Here is a 20,324-nt window from a genome sequence, read left to right as displayed (position 1 = left end):
AGGAGTATAAAGCTATTATTTAAATAAATGTTTGCAAAATAAATAAGCAAAATGGCGGATTGTGTCAGCGCAACTGAAGTTAGCAAACATGTCCTGGCCGAAAACTGTACAGTTTGTTTTTCAGCGCTAGTAAGCGCTCTCAAGCGCTTTTTTCTGCCAAACGCACCCATTAATTAAAAATATCAAAAATTCAACCGTCTTGCAATTCACTCTCGAAATGATAATGGTACGAGAGTTGGCGGGAATTTTTTCAAAAGTGAATTTTAAACTCTTTATTGTCAAAAAGATAAACCGTCCAAAAAATTTACTGTCCAAAACTTATAACTTTTAAAATCTTAAATTTTTTTATCCGAAAACGAATTTTAGGTCATACAATTTTATATTTCTTGTTTTGGACTTTTTGATCCCTATTATAGAAATGTTATCATCCTTAAAATTATAGACAGTGCAGAAAAAATATTCTAATATTTTCGGAGAAAGTAGGCGCTAAATTCGATATAACAAATATGAAATAAAATAAAAATTAAATTTTAAATCTTCTCAGGGAGGGATTTTCTTGATAAAGTATTGGCTACAAATGCTACGGATAAAAATTAAAAACCTAGATTATACAATAAATTCAATGATATTAGTGAATCAATAATTAATTATTATAATTTTTACTTTAAATTTACAGGAATGGAAGCGTTGGAAACGGCCATCAATTTTTGGGAAGATGCATTACATAAATACACTACACAAATAACAAATCAAGAATCAGAACATGCAATGGCATTGTTAGATGCTGAAGACGCAAAATTTTGTCAATCGTTACAACAGATTTTAGATATTGGCTATGCATTACAAGAAAACTGCGAATTGTTGTTCTTAGATCAACGCTCAGTTTTATTCAGACCAGAAAGTAATGTAACTAATCGTGAATCGGATATTCAAAAAGTGAGTAGCGTTCACACAGAACGTGAAGCATCGAATCGTTCTAGCGTGGAATCATTTGCATCCGCTCAAGACCAGGTTGGTACTAAGTTATTCAAAATTGGTTTATAAAATTTAAAATGAAAAATTTAAAGAAACACTTTTTAATGTTAAATTACGTGCCCCCCTCCCCCTTAAAAATTTCTAAATACATATACTGCGCCAAAATAAAAACAGCCAAAATTATTTTCAATCAATCGTATGAAAACATGATCCCTTAATTTAAAAATCTATTGAACGCCCATCTCCCTGGTTGTAATTTGCCTGTTACAAAAACGCAATTAGGAACCGTGGGAGTGTCGCCATTTTCTGAAAGAAAATTTATCCTGGGACATTAATGAGTGAAACTTGCTATTCGTTGTTATAAAATTGTTTTCAAATTCTAGGTTGCAGACTTACGTGAATTTGAGGAATTCAATGAAGTATTTCCAGACATTGATAAATTACCACTGTATCAAAGTGCACTGAAACAACTAGAAGAGACTGGTATACCTTATCGAAAAATACGAACTGAAAATGTAAGATGTGGATCCGATGTGGAATTTTTATGTAAAATGCATTGTATTCGATTAGCATTTCAATATATATTTTTGGATGCATCAGTTAAATATTGGTTTATCAATAATGGGAGGCAAATTTTAACAGATCTGCTGCTTTTTGCTGAACGGGTAAATTTTTTTTTTTTTTTTTTAATATTTTTGTTTAATAATTGTTGACAAAAATTTTCCCACATTTGACTTTGAGTATCCTTAAAGTAAAATCAGTCACTTAGACATTAAAATAGGCTAGTTTCATTTTCGAATATACGATTCAATTACATTTACATGTTACAAACACACACCAAACTATTCGTTTTGTGAATTTTCCGGTGACCTAAAAATGTGGGTTTATCGCAGGTTCAAAAATTTTTGGTAAAATGAATTCAAGAATGAACAAAATTGTCACTTTAATTTGAGATTTTTTTTCATTAATCACGTGATGAATCCACAGAAATGAAAACTTTTTTTTGAAACCCACTAATTTTGGATCAGTTTTTCGCTAGGTATCACTTATGTGCTTAATTCTGGAACCAGGACTTCACTTTCTTGAAAACTATTAGAGCTAGGTTAATTTTGGTCACAAATTTGAAAATTATGCCCCAAATTTAGTAGGATTACATACTTAGTTTACCAAAATTGGATAAAATTTGGATGTGATAGATCAAAATAAAAATTTTTTGATTCTAATGACGTCATAAAGTTAAAAAAATCGATTTTTGGTAACACTGGCAAATTTGATCCGATCTTATTGGAATTTTTTTTTAAACCCACTAATTTTGGGTCATTCTTTTCAGCTGTCATGTTAGTTTTTCGCTAGGTATAACTAATGTGCTTAATTCCGCAACCAGAGCTCCACATTCTTGAATCCTAAGGAAGCTAGGTTAATTTTCATCACAAATTTGAAAAGTATGCCCCAAATTTAGTAGGATTACATACTTGCTTTAGCAAAATAGGATAAAATTTGGATATGATAGAGAAAAATTAAATTTTTTTGATTCTGATGACGTCATAAAGTTAAAAAAATCGATTTTTTTTTTTAATAACACTGGCAAATTTGATTCGACCTTATTGAATTTTTTTTTGAAACCCTCTAATTTTGGGTCATTCTTTTCAGCTGTGATATCAGTTTATCCCTAGGTATCACTTATATGTTTGATTCCGATACCAGGACTTCACATTCTTGAAACCTAAGAAAGCTAGGTTAATTTTTAGACAAATTTGAAAAGCATGACCCGAATTTAGTAGGATTACATATTTGGTTTTTCAAAATTGGATAAAATTTGGATGTGATAGACCGTTTGAATTATTATGAGATATAATAACTCAAAGTTTATCAATTTTATTGTTGAACTTAAATGACTATAATTAGAGTATCGGTAATACATTAGTACACGGTAATACATACATTACTGAGACAGCAACTTCAAAAAACATTTATTTTCATAAAATAAAAATGTCATTATCAATAGGACTTTTCATTTACAAAACGATTCTTTTTTGTTTCGGGCAGATTTCATTCAAGTAAAGACATATCACATATCTTCTATCCTAGTCAAAAAGCGCTGTTTGATATAGAAAAAATATATTAGATTTACTTAGGTTGAATAGTTTTTTGACAACTGTCCGAAACAAAAGCAAATCGATGAAAAGGCCTATGCAAATGCAATTTGATCACCATAGTAAATAATATCTAAGCTCAGTGTTTTGGATCAAGCAAACAATTATTCAAATGTAGATCTACCGATTAAACACTAACGATAAAAAATTTGTTTTAGGATCCAAAGGATTTTTTAATAGCATATGAAAATATGTTTGAATTTTTATCCGACGCATCAATATGGTCATCTGTTGAAGAAGAATTGGCGTCACGTAATGTGAAAGCGATTACATTTTTTGATGTTGTCTTAGACTTAATACTTTTGGATGCATTTGATGATCTTGATCATCCACCATCATCCGTGATGGCAGTAATACATAATCGGTGGTTATCAAATGGTTTTAAAGAGACTGCATTAACAACAGCTGTATGGTCTGTATTGAAGGCAAAACGACGTCGGTTAAAAGATCCAAAAGGATTTTTGGCACACTTTTATGCAATTTCTGAGCATATATCACCATTATTAGCATGGGGATTCTTGGGACCGGATGAAGATTTACGTGCAATGTGTATGTCTTTTAAAGAAGAGATAAATGGATTTATTATTGATATGTTCAGCTTTGAAAAATGTAATTTCAGTAGTGTAGAAACTTTATCAAGTGATATATTAGCTTTATTTAAGTTTAAAGTTGAAGCGATTAGTGCTCGTTTAGCACCACCACAATTAAATATGTAAAATAATCATGATTATTTGTAACTATGTCTTAAATAATTCGTAGAATTATATACTAAGTTTTTAAACAAATGCTTTTACTTCTAGTTCATTTATAAATACTACTCTGTAATTTGATGTCCTTTATTACTATAAAATGTGTCAAATTATTTACCTTTTGGTATAAATGTAGAGTAAATTTATTTTGATATGAGACCGGATTCTTTTTTGGCATCGAAATTAAAAATTGAAATAGACTGAATTAACGATAGTTTCGATAGTGGGGAGTTAAAAAAGGTGAAAATAAAAATATGCCAGATTTACTCTAAAGAAACATGACAGATTTTTTGATCAATTCTATAAATGCAGAGTTTTTAAAAAATATCAAAATATGTTGAAGGAAATAACAATTCAATTTAGTTTTACAACGGTCGCACCAAATTTCTATTACATTTTATGCAAAGAGGTTATATATAACAGGCTTAAAAGCATTGGAAACGCAATGAGTGAATTATTGACCGTTAAAAAATAGACCGAAAAGAGGCCATCTTCCCTCTTTGCATGTCTATCTGTCTCCAATGCATGTCTGTGTATTTCATAAAGGTAAAATAAGACAGACGAAGGCAGCTATATGCGTACTTTTTTTAGGTCCCTCTCTATAACGAGTCTCTCTGTTTCGCATTAAGGTTCTATGTTATTAATTCTATGATTTTATGTCATAGTATTTTTATCGCTCAATTAAAACTGGTCTTGGGATTTTAAGTTCTCTGATGCGTTTTATCGAGGCCATTTGTACAACGAGTGCGTAGTACGGGGTCGGTAATTGCAGAAGTACGTGAATAATGCACGTTATCACACGTATATCGTACAAAATTTTATCTACGCCTCTAAAATGTGAAAATAAACGATAATTATAATTACAAAGTCATGAGTTATTGCGAAAAATAGAACATTAAAGTTATTAGTTTGGAGTTTGACAGTAATTGGGCTAATTTTATTGGTGGAAAATGATGTAACTCCTTTTTAAACTAATTTGATTAATTGAAAATGAGTGTGATAATGAACTATTTTTTGCACACAAATTGAGTGAGAAAAGTAGTAACTTACGAGCGTAGACAAAATACATTAATGAATTATTATGAATATAAATTTATGACGTTTGGAAAAGTTTCGTGAATAGACAGCTAAAATTCTTCATTTTATTTTATTTTATTTTATTTTTTTGAGTCTTCGTTTTACGAACCAAATAAACTTTTTGAGCAAGCTATATGTACCACACTTTGTAAATAATTTTACACGAATATAGATGGTAATTGTAATTTTAGAAAATATGCTTTAAAAACATTCCATAATTTGAAATAATACCGATTTATGTAGTATATGTTCAAATTGATAATATTGAGCGTATTCAGCAAATAAAAGTCGTTCTGGTTTCTTTGTAAATTTAGCACCCGCTATATATATTTTTCTGTGATAAGAAAGATAAAGATAACGTATGGTAGTGTTAAATTTACTAAGAAAGCTCCTCTGTTTTTAAAAAGCACGCGTTGTCTGCTGAACACGATCATTCTTGTTCATTTTCTGTTTGTATTCTCATGAAGAACAATTTAAAATTAAATTAAGTTGGTAACAAATTTATTTAAAAAAACTTCAACGGAAGATAAACTGCATCCCCTAACGGAATCAGCTAAATTAAATGGCTACAGCTTAATATAAACCAAATTAAAGCCGTAAGTTCTTAGTTCAAAACCAAAAGGTATTAGTTCTTTGCACGGTATTTTCTCGAAATAAGTGATTCCGTTGGGAAAGAACAGTTTGAAAGATACAGATTACCTATTTATTATTACGATTTAAAGAAAAAATCCAAGTTAGTTGTAAGTATAGAGAGGTGAGGTATAGTGGAATACAGGGCACAATAGGACAACCGTAATATTTGTACCTTATTTAAAGAAAATTTAAGAACAAATTACATAGAATTATTAAGTTAACCAGACTTAATAATTTTTCATTAATTAGGTATAAATATTACGGTTGCTCCATGGTATCCTGGGTTCCACTGTGCCCCAACTCCCCCTACATTAAAGTTCCTGAAACTTTTGTATTCCTTCTAATTTGATAGTAATTTTGTATTTTTTCGTATCATGATATTTAAGCGCATTACTTATAATACTTATAACATAACCTATACGATGTAAAATAATAAATAACACTAATGTCAAGAAAATATATTAAGGATATGAAACCTCCTATGCCGAGCTACAAGCTCCCTTACCGAGCTACAAACTCCCTTACCGAGCTACAAGCTTATGTGGGCGTGTTCTAGTCATCGATCGTTGCGTACTTTGTACTGCGTCAGGCTGTCTAAGTGATTGAAAACAACTAAAATTGTTCAATTGATTGAAACAAATGACAGGCTGATGCGCAGTACAAAGTAGGCAACGACCGATTCGCCCTGATAGGTACCTTTTTTCCTGCTACCCTCCCCACTCTAGTTTTACGTCCTTAATATACATGTTCTTGAGTGATATATTATGTAGTCAAAATACATTATTCGTGTGTTTTAACTTATAAAATTCAATTCAGCATGCTGACCAATTTAAGTTTTAATGACAACGCGTCTTATTTACCAATCAACGAACAGCGTTTTCATGCTGGTAGCAAGCTGAATAGATTTCAGGGCACACTCTATATATTCCATTAGATATGATTGAACGCAAATCTCTTAAGTATAAACTTATCCCATGCCGTTCAATTCGATAAATGAATATCTACTTTTAATCATGTGTTGTAATTTTAGTGAAATATTGTAATTGTAATGTATTAATTTTAAAATAAAGCAGAATTAAAGCAATTCAAATAATATTTAATCAAATAATTTTAAGCTGTGAATAAAGGAGATGTAGGTACAAAAATCATTAGAAAAGACCTTTACAACAAAAGAATCATCTTCGTGAGCTGTTAAAGATTTGTCGATCTGATTCAGAAATTGAATGTGTTCCAGCAAAACCTGCATTTCCTTCGTCAAATTATTCATTTTCCAAATTTAGTACATTGAATCTTACTCGGTAATGTAAGTAAAAAGAAATGTTTGTGTGCATATAGTCACATTTATACGAATTTGTGCGTAAAAATAAATATTTATATGTGTGAATACTTTTTTGATTGTTTCAACTAAACTAACTAACTTTCAACTAAAAATTAAAAATTTAATACAAGTAAGGTCAAATAATTCTTTATTTCTTATGTACAATGAGTTTTTTGAAAAAAGCTGAACGCTTTTTATACCATGTATATATGAAATATACATAGTATATTAAGTTTCGTCCCAAGTTTTTTTCTTTATAAAAAAAGTAAAACAGTTTTGACTTCAAAATTCTTCCATCAGGTTATGCAAGAGTAACAAAGATACAACTATAATTTTCACATTCAATTTGCAGGAAACGCAAGCACGAGAAATATGGCCCCGAACTTATCGTTTATATAAGAATAGTTATTATAAATATTACCTAAGTTCAATATTTTAAGAATTCGTAAGGAGTTTGTAAAGTTTTTTAAGCTTTTAATTCTAACAAAAACTAGAGTTATACCCACCCGTTTCGCTGGGTTTAAAAGTAAAGATTGGTAAAGATTGCTCCCGCTTATCCCTTTTCTATAACACTCGATATAATGGTGGGGATTGTTTTACACAGGTAAAGTATTATTTTTTTAAATGTATAGTAGTAATTATTCATTGAGTATATCAGAGAAGATGGCCTTGAAATATTTTATATTGACTAATTTTAATTTAAAATTTTTTTATTTTTTTAAATATATTTTTATAAATTATAGTTCATGTGTTATTCTGATATATGAGCTATATTGCTGTACAGTTTCATTAAAAACCATTCGCTACTTTAAGCGTGAAAGCGTAACAAACAAACATGCTTACTTTCGCATTTATAATAGTTAGAGATAAACCAATTGGTAATAAAGAGAATTTAATGTATTGCCATCTGTGAACAGTTTAATGTACTAATGGCTTGCTTCTTTGGTGAAAACAAAAAACACTGATCTACTTTTTCATTTCTCAGTCGGTTGCTTGCATGCTGAAAGTTAGTTTGTGTATGTAATAAAAATCAACATTAAATGCCGCCCATTTTCTGAAAATATATGTTTATGAAATGTATTTGGGTGATATTCATTAACGTGATAGAATGTATTTCTTAAAAGATCATCACAAAGTCTGAATTTATAGTTTAAATTATGGATATATTGAATTATATAAGAAATTTATTTAGCTGGGCTGGTGTAGACGAACAACCACGAAAACGCAGGTTAACTTCTAAAGCTAATAAAAATTTAACCTATAAATATAAATTTTTACTAAAATTTATTTGTTATTTTATGTTTAGAGCTGATTTCGAATATGATTCAACTTATTTGCATAAATTTCGAAGAACTGAAGAATTGAGAAGTCCAAGTCAATTTCATGGTAAATTTTTAAAACACCTTTGTGGCAAATAATAATTGATTAGCCGGTTTAGTAAATAGGTTTTGTTTTAGAAATGTTATAGTTATTAATTAAAAAAATGTTTTTATTTATATTTTAATATTTGTTTATATCATTCTTAGCATTTCATATCAAATTCTATTTCAAATCAAAATTTGACATTTCATTCGATAGAAACCATCTCATTTATTTCATATGTCAACTTGATCTTTATGAGACTTTATTCTAATTAATAAAAATACGACGTCACACACCCTGTAAAGTTGGAAAATTTAATTAGTTAAAAAGAATTGTTCAATAAGGTTTACAATATCGTATTAAGAATTAAAATTTTGGGTTCACTAACTTATAATTACTTACAATTCTGGTTTTTATACGAAACCTTCTTTCATCTCAATGTAAGATTTGGTTGGAAAACTAAAGTATCCACTTTGGGAGAGTTGTATGCCCCTGAGTCTGCGTTTGATATTCAATGCTAATTATCAATATCTTATCTGTAACCGTGCCAAGATTGTCTTATCAGTATAAAATGCCAATAAATATTAAAAAGAAAATATGATTTTAAACTTAACGATACAGTTTTAAATGTTTTTCTCTTCGGATAGTGATAAATATATAGATTTAAGATGGCATTTGTTTATAAATTTTTGTTTATGTTTGGTGTTTTTCATTCAGTATTTAAGAAAAGAGATCGAAAAAAAGGTATGAGGGAAACATTTCAGGGTACTTTGGATGTAGTTAAATACTAAATATAATAGTATTTGCTATATGGAACTAAAATAATAACTTCGGCAATTATACTTGAAACTTTTACTAGTTAAAAATTATTATCTAAATTTTCCGAATTTAACAAAAAAATTTAATTTTTTACTGTGTCGAGGATGTACGACAAGTGCATAAAATCGTGAAAAAGTTGAATTTTCTACTTTTCTTGAAAATGTAGATAAATGAAAAAAGTTTGAGATAAGGGTTGTAACAAATTCAATTTTATTGAATAAAAGTTAAATTTCTACATATTTTTCGTAATTTTAAAAGGAACAAGATCACAACATTCTCAAAATTTGGATAAAAAGAATCAATTGTCTGTAATTTTTTTTCTATTAGTAGTGGGAAGTAATTTGCAGAACCGTTAAAATCTTGTTAAGATAGAATCATTTAGTGGCCAGATTATCCTACTTTTATGAATAATCATGGTAAAAAGTTTATTTTCCAATTTTTTTAAAAATTGCGATAAATAATTTTCTCGAAAATAAAGAAACTGAAATTAATCTTTTTTAAAAGTCATACATATTTTTGGTATTTAGTAATGGTACCCAGATTCCATAATTATTCTATTTTAGTAAAATTTTGACAGTGCCTATATTTCCTATTGGAAATACGAAAAATATATATTTAACTTGTTAATAAAATTAAACCTGCTACTGCTCTCTAAACTCTTGCCTGAAATTTTTTTATATTTACCACCATTTTCAAGAAAATATAAAAATACACTTCTTTCACGTTTTTCGATTTTTGCCGGAGATGTCGAGTAAAAATTATGACAGATTCGATTTTCTGTGGAAAGAAAATTAAAAGTCATTTTATCCAATTTCTCGCGATTTTAATTCAGCAGGATTTTAACTTATTTATATGGCTATACGAATTGTGAGACCAGTCCGACTGTATAAGAGAAGGATCGCTTTCGGAACTCTTCCAGCCTCTATTTGCTATTTCTGAAATCAGTCAATTATTTTGATAATTTTTTTTTTCAGAACGCATTATTCCTATACAAATGTCTGCTTCTCGTGATAAAACGCGGTTTAGGCGAACCGAGAAACCTCGCCCACCAGCTCGTTGGGATACAAAAGAAAATTGTATTGAAATTTCTGACGATGAAGAAGATGTTATTCGAATTGACGATGATCATATATCACCACAGTCCTTTTATAATAAGTCACGGAATGAAAACCGTTTTCTTGATCACGATAGAAATCAAAAAGATGCGGCATCCATTGAAGATGATGATGATGATGTCTTATACGTAACCTGTATAGAATCAAATGAAGCCAAAGCTAAAAGACTTGGATTCAAATTCTTTAAATCGAAGGATTGTAATAAAAGTCCTATAGTTATAAAATCAGATTCCTTATTACGACCTAATTTTAATAGATATAAAATAGCTAAAAACACTTTACGATCTAGAAATGAATCGTATCGTTTAGATGACAAACTGAAGTATCAAGAATTATTGCGAAAAATGTCATCATCATGTTTTGGTAATATTACTAAAACTTCTTCCACACGTAATTCTACCTTGTGGGATATACCGTTATCGAATATTGACAGTCGTAATCGATCTAGAAAATTAGTCGATTCAGTGCTTACCAAAAGGGACACGCCATTAATCGATTTAACCACTGGTAATTTGGAATCAAAACGATTCGATTCAACGGAAAACGATTTAGAATCAAGACGATTAAGTACATCTTTTAGCAAATTCAAGGCAGATATATCACATAATTCGTCATTATTTTCAAAACCCACAATTGAAACAAATAATTTTGAGGTGTCTAAAAGCATAAAGAATAATGGAGATGCCCAAACATCATTAGAAAGTACGCCAAAGGAATCATCTCCGTTAACTGTTAAAGATTCGTCTGATTCAGAAATTGAATGTGTCGCAGCAGAACCTGCATCCCCTTCTTCAAATTATTCATTTTCCAAATCTAACTCATTGAAATCTGCAGTAGAAACTTCACCGTTTTGTACCGAGAAATGGATAAGAGAGTTGTAAGTATTATAATTCATAAAAAATATTGAAAAATATGGAAGAGAATACAATATGAATGTGAATGGTTTAGATCTGTAGGTATATCTTATTACAAGTTATTAGTTTGCGAAAATAAGCTAAATTTTGTAATGCGGAACGTACACATATATAGTTCCATATTATTATAATTTAGTTAGTAACAAGCAATGAGCCAGTCAAATTTAGTGCAATGAAAAACTTTTTCGGGCCTTATGACAATAGATTCCATTATAATTTTTTGCAAAAAAATGATAATGCAATCATAAAAAATTAAATTTAAATTTGTAAAATGGAACTAAATTTTTGAATTTTATATATTTGAATATTTGAGGAAACCAATGATAATATTATTGTCACAGAATCATCCAATTGAAGTTGTCAAATTTTTCAACTGGTGAATGAAAGTTTTTTCTCAAGAACAGCTACGATTTTAATGGAATTTGTTACACACATACCGACTTTTCTCTGCTCTATACATTCCTAACTGCTCGTTAAAAGGGGTCGGAAAGTTGACCTCCAAATTATGCTTCATGAGAACCAGTCACAGTACCCTTTAGGGCCAAAATCATATTTAAACACAAATACCATAAAATTATTTTTCCGATGAACTCAATATCATGGCTATTTATATTATTTGTATAATTTCATTGCGTTTTAAATTTTATGCCTTTAAGACCGGGTTTTTACATGCGGCTATATACTCTTTCATAAAGCGTTGTCATTCAAATAATAGTAATAAAAATAATAAAAGTCAATACGAGATTAAGGCAGAAAGATACGCCCCAAGATTTACATTTTAAAATCTGTTTTAGTTACACGCATGAAAATTAGCCATTAAATAATATCATAATCTTTAATAAAAGAAATGCACTTGGAAAAATAATTCCAATTACGCAAACTGGCGGGTACTTCCATATACTTATCGCTGTCGAGTTTATGTGTATAGTTCATGAATCAAACTGTGGTAGTTGCGACCTTTAATTGTTGATATTGCACAAAAGTTCATGGTGTTTCGGTTTTTGACAAGATTTAAAATTAAATTAAGAATTTACTTTTATTATTGAGATTCATTTCCATGGTAGTAATTTATTTTTCATTTTTATTTATAAAAAAATGACGTTTATTTGAATTTTTTTAACTTCAATTTTATTTTATTTTATCAATTTTAATGAATGTTAAAACAGATAATCATGTTAATTATAATATGTGTTGTTTTTATTCCATTTGTGTATTTTATCGTAAGTGCTATTAAAATTTGGATAATTTTAATAAGGTATTCCATATTTTTCAATAAATTTTTGCTTGCATTTTATAACATAATCAAAATTATTATATATTTTTTATAGGAAAGAAAAACATAATTTAGCTATAAAAGAGAAACAAAGTAGGATAGAACAACAAAAACGTTTAAAAGATATTACTTCGGAACATAACAAGAAGATTTTTGGTGCAAATTTAGAAGAGCGTATTCGTCGTAGTTTGATTATAAGTGATCCAATCGAAATTATAGAAGATACTTCTGAAGTGTCTTTCCCCGTATTAACCTCTGAACAAGAAGAGCAAATAAATCGCGCCTTAGGTCCAGGGCCTGGCTCTCAAGTACTAGCTCAAAAATTCAATATGAATATTACTCGTCGTGATCTTCAATCTTTATCCGGATTAAATTGGCTTAATGATGAAGTTATTAACTTCTACATGAACTTGATTATGGAAAGAGGAAAGCAAGAAGGCAAATTAAAAGTATACGCTACAAACACATTCTTTTACCCAAAATTAATGCAAGGAGGTCATCAATCTTTAAGAAGATGGACCAAAAAAGTCGATGTATTCGCCCACGATATTATGTTAATTCCTGTGCATTTAGATGTTCATTGGTGTATGACCATAATAGATTTTCGTGATAAAACAATTAGATACCTAGATTCAATGGGTGGACATAATCATCGAGCAGTTGAGGCGTTCTTAACTTATTTAGTAGAGGAACGCTGGGACAAAAAAAAGGAAAAATTTGATACGACTGGGTGGAAAATGCCAGAAGCTAAAAACAACATACCACAGCAAATGAATGGAAGCGATTGTGGAATGTTTTCCTGTACTTTCGCTGAATTTTATGCAAGAGATGCTAAGTTTAATTTTTCCCAAGAAAATATGCCATATTTACGACGAAAAATGGTTTATGAAATTATTTCTGGAAAATTATTAATGAATTAGTCTCATTATGGATTGAATTGTGGTGACGACTATTGTTTCTTTTCGAAAAGAAAAACAAAACTGTTATTTTGTGTACTAGTGTCGGAAATTATTTCACAGCTATAAAATAAGTGATTTTAAAAGTCAGTTTTCTACCTTCAATGGATTTATTTTTATAATATTGATTTTCGCAAAATGTGTACATACATATACAGAGTGTAATTGAAGTTAGGAAAGATATTTTACTACATGGAAAATGACACTGTCCAAACAGGAAAATAAAGTGTGAGTGATTTTAGTTGTATTGGACAGAGTATATTTTAAAATAAATTGATTCATTGCTTTCAACGGTAATAAGCTTTGCCAAACCTGACAGTCAGAGGTGTCAAGTGTACTACCATTATAATTTATAAATATAATTATTTAAATTATCGTTATTTTTAATTGTACTTCATTATAAAAACTTCAAATAAATTATTACGAATACTAGATCAATAGCAGCAGTAAATATAGTTAAATAATGGATGACGACCCATTTGATTTGGTATGATAACTAGAAAATCCAAAATTTTTATTTTCATTAATAAATAATAGCAAAAGCTTTAAGCAAATGATTCGTGAAATAGTGGGCAAAGTTTTTCGCGATACATTCACAAAATTTTATATCCTTTTTGCTAATTGATTTATGTCAGTAGCTAGCTGAGTTACGTTATTTCAGCAGGTTCTGTATAATGTTTAATTATTCGCTCATATCGTTAATCGAAAGCCGGTGATTCTTTTCAAGGCGGGAAAATTACAGTTTACAATGAAAGCAACTATTACGATTGAGCTAATAATGATGATTATTTTTTTTTTAATGCATTGACTTCCCATAGTTTTGATTGAGGTAATAATGATTTTTTTTTTTTTAATATATTGGCTTCCCACTTTTGGAACTACAATAACCGGCAACAAAGCGTTTGTTTTTATACTTAATGATAAATGATTTTATTTGTGATCATATCTGTCAGATAAACTTCTTGTTTTAAAATTGGAATTTTTTTTTAAATCTTACTACTTGACGTCCCAGTCTTACTGTTTTTTTATTTTTGTATAATCTTTATTTTTCGTCACGACATGTTTTTCAATAAAATTTTTTCGCCAAAACTATTTATCATCCGAAATCTACACATAAAAGATACTACCGTATCTTAGCGTACCGTACGTACCCACTAGCTTAGCGTAGTCTTGGCCACTAGTCTGGAAACATTTTTTCTTGTAACCTTTCATCCTGAAGTCATGAATGGCATTTCGTATACAGTAGCATCTCGATAACTTAAACCTCGGTAACATAAAAACCTCTGTTACTTCAAAAAATACTATGTTCCCTTCCCATCAGAGCCCAAAACCTCTATAGCTTAAAATACGCAACCTCTATAACTTAAATAAATAATCTCTGTATAGGCCCTCAGTAACTACATAGAAACATGTACATACCTCTATATTAACTAGGGTACATAGAAACATGTACATACCTCTATATTAACCTTTACCTAACATAGACTCTTGATAACTTAAAACCTCTATAACTTAAAATATTTTGTGTTTCCCTTGGACTTTAACTTATCGAGATTCTACTGTATATGTTCATCAGACCCCAAAATCAATTTTTTTATGTAACGCCAAATAATCAGTCTATGCAGAGGGGTTGGTACGTTACGTTTTTTTATTGTCTAAAACTCACATAAAATGCTGCATTAATTGAAAAAAGTTTCAAACAAAATTTGTAAATAAAATAATTCTGCATATTCTGTTTTTTTGCACGACCTTTTAGCAAAACTGGTCAAGATATGCTATTTTTAATCGATGGGCAACACATTATAAAATTGACTTTGAAATATAGGCCGAAGTTGTTTGCCTCTCCACTACAGTTTATATGCTAGAAAGCCGAATAAAAAACAAAATGCTCAAAATCATATCAACTATAACTGTTTGAAATAAGTTCAGTTAATGTTTGATTTACAATTTTGTGAAAAAACCTTATCTTTTAGGTAAAAAAAGACTTTCATACTGCTGCCTAAGTGTTAATAGGTGAGCACTACCTCTTAAGATTGATTTTGGGGTTTGATGTACATATGTATGAAATGTTATTACTTTTTTAGATAAGAAAACTGATTATAAATGCTGAAGGATTCAAGTAGCTGTTTTTTGGCATAGGTAATGAATCGAGAAATATTTTACACTTAGTTACTACGGGATATGTATACACATGTTTCGATGTAAAATTTTATGCTCGATTCATTTCCGATGTGAAAAGTCGGTATTTCCATTTTAAATTCTCAAATTGAATACAAAATACAACTTCAAGGTGTCACATAGTACAACACTTTGAATCTTTCAACTTTTGTATTAACCTTTCAACTTTTTTTTTTCTAAAATGTAATTGTAAGTTATTTTTGATTATCGGTATTTTTTTCATCCTGTATAATATTTCCGTTCTTTCGATAAAATTGATGTATAGTTTAGGATGTTTAGATCAGTCAAATATACATTTCTAATGGCATTTAAAAAATTCTGTGCAAAATAAAAAAGTTTTGAATAAAACTCTTTTTTATTTTTACCTTCACTTAAAACAGAACAAGTGATATTTACAAAATTTAAAAAACCCCCGTGTACGGAACCCTAAACTCGCACTTAAAACATATCTAAGAACATTCTCCGTTAAATTACCTTTTTCTTTAGAGCGTTTTCCAAACTGAACGAATTTGAATATCATCGCCTATTTTTTGGTTGTTTCGGGTATGGAACCATATACTCGCACTCAAAACATAGTTCTTTTCGCATCAATGAGTGCAAATAGTGTATATGTCTCAGCCAATTAGCTTAATTAGCCGTTCAATTAACAGTCTACCCTTTTTACTAAAGCGTTTGAACTGAACGATATTAGGTTAATCATCAAACAGCTGAAAAAAGGCTTGGGTCGATAACGATTAAATTCTTGCCTAGCATAGTCATTTAAATTTAGCTCCATTTTCTGTCACCTGGCACTGAAACCTATACATTGTCAATTTGGCGTCGACAAGCAACAATGTTGAAAAGTCCAATTTCTTTGAGATAGGCTTTGGCAAGTCTGTTATTGTTAACTGAACGGTTAATTACTCGTTAATATATACTGAAGCACAAAAAAACATACAATTTTATGATATTGAGATATAATAGGAATCTCTTTGATAATACTACTTTTACACTCTGTTTATATTATAACGATATTATTTTTTTAGTATCAGCTGTATCATAAGTAAAGAGTGTGTTTTTGTAGGAATAAATTTTAAACCAAAATTAAACACTGTTCAATGGGAAGTTAATTTTGTACCATTTTTATAAATTATAATTTTGGGACTAAGAACACTGTAATTGCCTCGAATGAAACGTAAATTGTGCAAGATGTGAAAACGATAAATTATGATACACTATGCTTAGTGAGAGTTAATTTGGAAGCTGAAGGATTATTTATGCATAACATGTCTTGTTATTTTAGCCTAAATACACTTGAAATCCAAGAAAAGTGAAAAATTACACACATTGTTTGGTGGGATATGTGAAGGAATCCAACATTTAGTGTGACATTACCGGTATACATCGCTAGCTGCTTGTTAAATTAATACTTCTAAATAATGCTTCATGCGAGTCAGTTACGGTACTTTAAGCCCAAAATTATATTTAAACACATTTAGCATAAAATAAGCTTTCTAAAGAAACCAATCTCATGGCAATTGACATTATTTTGATGATTTTAATTTAGATTTAAAGTTTATAGCTTTAAAAAAACACCCGTCATTAGTTAACTAATTATAATAATAATGATTAGCAAAATAAAATAATAATTGGTGTGGTGTATGTTTCCCTTCCACTCATATTTATTCTTGATTTAATTATTATTATTTTTTTTGTATTATAAATTAAAACATTTAGAAACGAAAAGTAAAATAACAATTATATTTATTACTTAATGATTTTTTAAATCGAAATAAAGAACATATTTTGTTTGAATAAAAACGTTAAAGAAATTTTGTTTGTTTGATTTTTATTCACATTTGATTTGCTTTTTATTTTAATTATTCGAATCAAATTCACATAAGAGAAAAAGGAAATTCTTATAAGCAAAATTTGTGTAGAATAGGTTTGTATTATTACTCTATCGTTTGGGTTGGATTAATATGTGTTGTTTAAATCAGTCCGCCATTTTCGTATCTTAAGATTCTTCAGATACTGAGTGACATAAACTACACAAACTGGATAGAATAATGGGTATCTGTGGTGTGGCCTATAACTGCCTTGAAAGCTGTCTTATTGGTCGACGGCAATTTGTCTCACAATCAGTCGAAGATTAACGATCAGTACATTAACGGTCTTCTACATAAAATTTTACGGATTACTCTTCAAATAATATATAAAAACATCCCATGGGAGAAAAAAACTCAAAAAAGGAACATAGATAGTCAGGAGAAATGTTGTAATATCAAATTCTTCAAAACAAAAATCAAGGAAATCTCCCAGCGATATCAATGATATATCTTGAAGAAAGAATTCACTCCGATTTTTTTTTACATCTGAAAACTTAAAATCATTCAGCGAAGCAAGCGAGAAAAGGCTAGTATTAGATAGCCACTACAAGTGGACAAATTTCGTTGTATATTTCTTTCAGTAAGCAAACGAATGCAATATTGTGAGTTTACATATCATCTTAAGTACACAGCACCCACAATGGTGGACTCTAAAGCGGAATTTTAATGAAAATAAATAAAGTGTAGAAGTTCAATATCTCATAAGTGAAGTCAGATGCTTTCTTTATTAGCAGTAAAAGACCTCTGCTAGCACAGCTCATTGATTTTTCTTCTGTTGTTACACTTAATTACTTAGAAAATTCAGAGAAGGTAATCAAGTTTCTACTAAGCCAGTAATATTAGATCCCGATAATATTTTTTCGTAATTAGGAGAAGCATTATATAATTATTAATGCCTGATAAATTCCAAAAGATCATTTTTCATTATTGTCTTGGAAATCATTTTATTTTAATCAAAAGTATCTGATTGCGTTCCTTTATTCAATTTTTGAGTGACGTTTTCTCTATTTCGATTCTCTTTCTGGTGTAACATACTTTTTTATTAAAACGTTTTCGTCTTCAGATAAATCTTCATTTTTCTTTCATTTACGTTGACTCTTGAAATTACATGATAATAAAAATTATAGATCGTTTTAAATCATATACCTAACACTTAAAACTGACACTTAAAATTGATCAAATTTATGTCGTAAGTCCTCCGTACGTCTTTCGTGTCTTTAAAATAAGGTTCCAGTTTTGTTTTCGGCTATCCTTTAAAACTTTCTTACTGAAATGTTTCAATATACAGAATTTTCTTCTTCAGCTTTTTTATAATAAATCTTTTTTTCTTAACTTACCTTAGTACTAAGTTGTTTGTTTGGCGGTCCTAAATTTGATATTTGGAAATCGTTTTCTGTAAAACAACCCCAAACGTGAAATGATATTCTCCTAAAATTGAGTATGTTGACATTTTATAGGACTAAAAAGTTCGCAAAAAGTAAGGTTTATTATTATCAATCCATTGGCGTAGAACGTGGGGTTTTTAGATTTCAAATTTTTCGCATTTCTACGCTCGTGAAGATAAAGGTCAAACCTTCGTTCAGAAAACAATTATGTTATGGGCTCTTATACCAATCCCCCATGATCGCAAAGTGTGTACCTCAAAAAAGTTCGTCTCCAAATAGAGAAAGTGGCCTACATCGGGAACAATTGAACAAAATTTTTCATATTTTCAAAAATTCAAAGAGTTTCCACTGAACGATGTTTGCTCTTACCAGTAATATCCAAAGAAACCGAATGAGAAATTAAAACAACAATACTTTCTATTTTATTTTCTTTATTATTTACATAAATTTTATAAATGGGTCATTATTATTTTGTAAGTATTTACTTATCAACGAATTTATCATTTATTTAATAAAATTAAAGACGATTAATATAATATTAATACATCATTCGTTAACAAAATTATTTTGTGCAATGTATATTTCTTATAATTTATTAATATAGTACCGATGCACCCCATTGAAGGCCCACGTAAATCTTATGGAAAAGTGATTTCAATCGATTTGACTATCAGCTAATCATTTTCAAATGAAAAGTTAATTTTTCTGTCCATTTCATTAAATTGTTATTCAATATTTGCCTACAAAATGATTGCTTTTATTAATTGGGATTTTGAACCAATTTTTTTTTGACAAAAATGGAAAGATATTTTATGACAAAACTGTTTTTATTTTTTCATGATAATTTTAAAGTTACAGACTAAAAGAACTTTTCAAAAGAGAAACGAAAACGTCCGAAAAAAAAAAGTTCATAAAACATCGTAGTGACGTAATAATGTTAATTGAATAGTATACACCGTATACAATTATTAATTGACATTTTGACGTTACATGATCTTTTACGACCATTTTTTTTGTCGGGCGTTTTCGTTTCTCTTTTGAAAAATTCTTTTAAAACTGGCTGAATTTCTGAGTTATTGCTACGGCTATCTTTTGGCTTGTAAAAACACACCAATTTTTCTGATTGTATTTATATCCTTGCGACTTCTTTCCATTATTAATTTTGTTTTACGTGGGCATCGACTCCTTGTTTATCTGTCTAGGGGTACCTCTTCCTTTAACCTATAATAGTTATTAAACTAATAAAGATTGAATTGTTATTTTGGAAACATACAATCAATATTTTATCGTGTTTGATTAATAAATGTTTATTTTTTGAATGGCAAAAGGCGCGTGCAAATTTTTAGATAAGGACGGGTGAGCTAGGACGGTGTTCTTAAATAGAGCTTTACAAAAATCTTCAATGCAGTGTAAAGAGTAAAGAATACAACAAATATATTTTTTAGGCATTTTTGAACAATTATTTTAACTTCGAAGCCATATTTTATTAAGAGTGGCATACCGTAAAGCATACATCAAATGTTCAAAAAAAAAATGTACCTGCAGAATA

At 29.3% G+C, this 20,324-nt stretch overlaps 2 protein-coding genes across 2 annotated transcripts in view; both read left to right on the top strand.

The window, feature by feature from the left end:
- The window catches only part of LOC123290623 (mitoguardin), a 187,924-nt gene extending 184,080 nt beyond the window's left edge, over positions 1-3,844 (top strand). Inside the window, exons 4-6 of the mRNA XM_044870878.1 lie at positions 677-1,011; positions 1,359-1,640; positions 3,287-3,844. Coding sequence (XP_044726813.1) covers positions 677-1,011; positions 1,359-1,640; positions 3,287-3,844 — 1,175 coding nt within the window. The remainder of the gene's footprint in view (positions 1-676; positions 1,012-1,358; positions 1,641-3,286) is intronic.
- Positions 3,845-7,942: 4,098 nt separating this feature from the next.
- Positions 7,943-13,718, top strand: LOC123301708 (sentrin-specific protease 1-like). Its single transcript, XM_044884577.1, has 4 exons — positions 7,943-8,133; positions 8,212-8,291; positions 10,061-11,078; positions 12,444-13,718. Exons 1-4 carry the CDS (start codon positions 8,063-8,065, stop codon positions 13,306-13,308), a joined length of 2,034 nt encoding a protein of 677 aa, XP_044740512.1. The 5' UTR covers positions 7,943-8,062; the 3' UTR covers positions 13,309-13,718.
- Positions 13,719-20,324: the final 6,606 nt, after the last annotated feature.

This window comes from Chrysoperla carnea, chromosome 1 (assembly GCF_905475395.1).
Source record: "Chrysoperla carnea chromosome 1, inChrCarn1.1, whole genome shotgun sequence".
Lineage (NCBI taxonomy): Eukaryota > Metazoa > Arthropoda > Insecta > Neuroptera > Chrysopidae > Chrysoperla > Chrysoperla carnea.
This window is presented reverse-complemented; position numbering and strand designations above follow the sequence as displayed.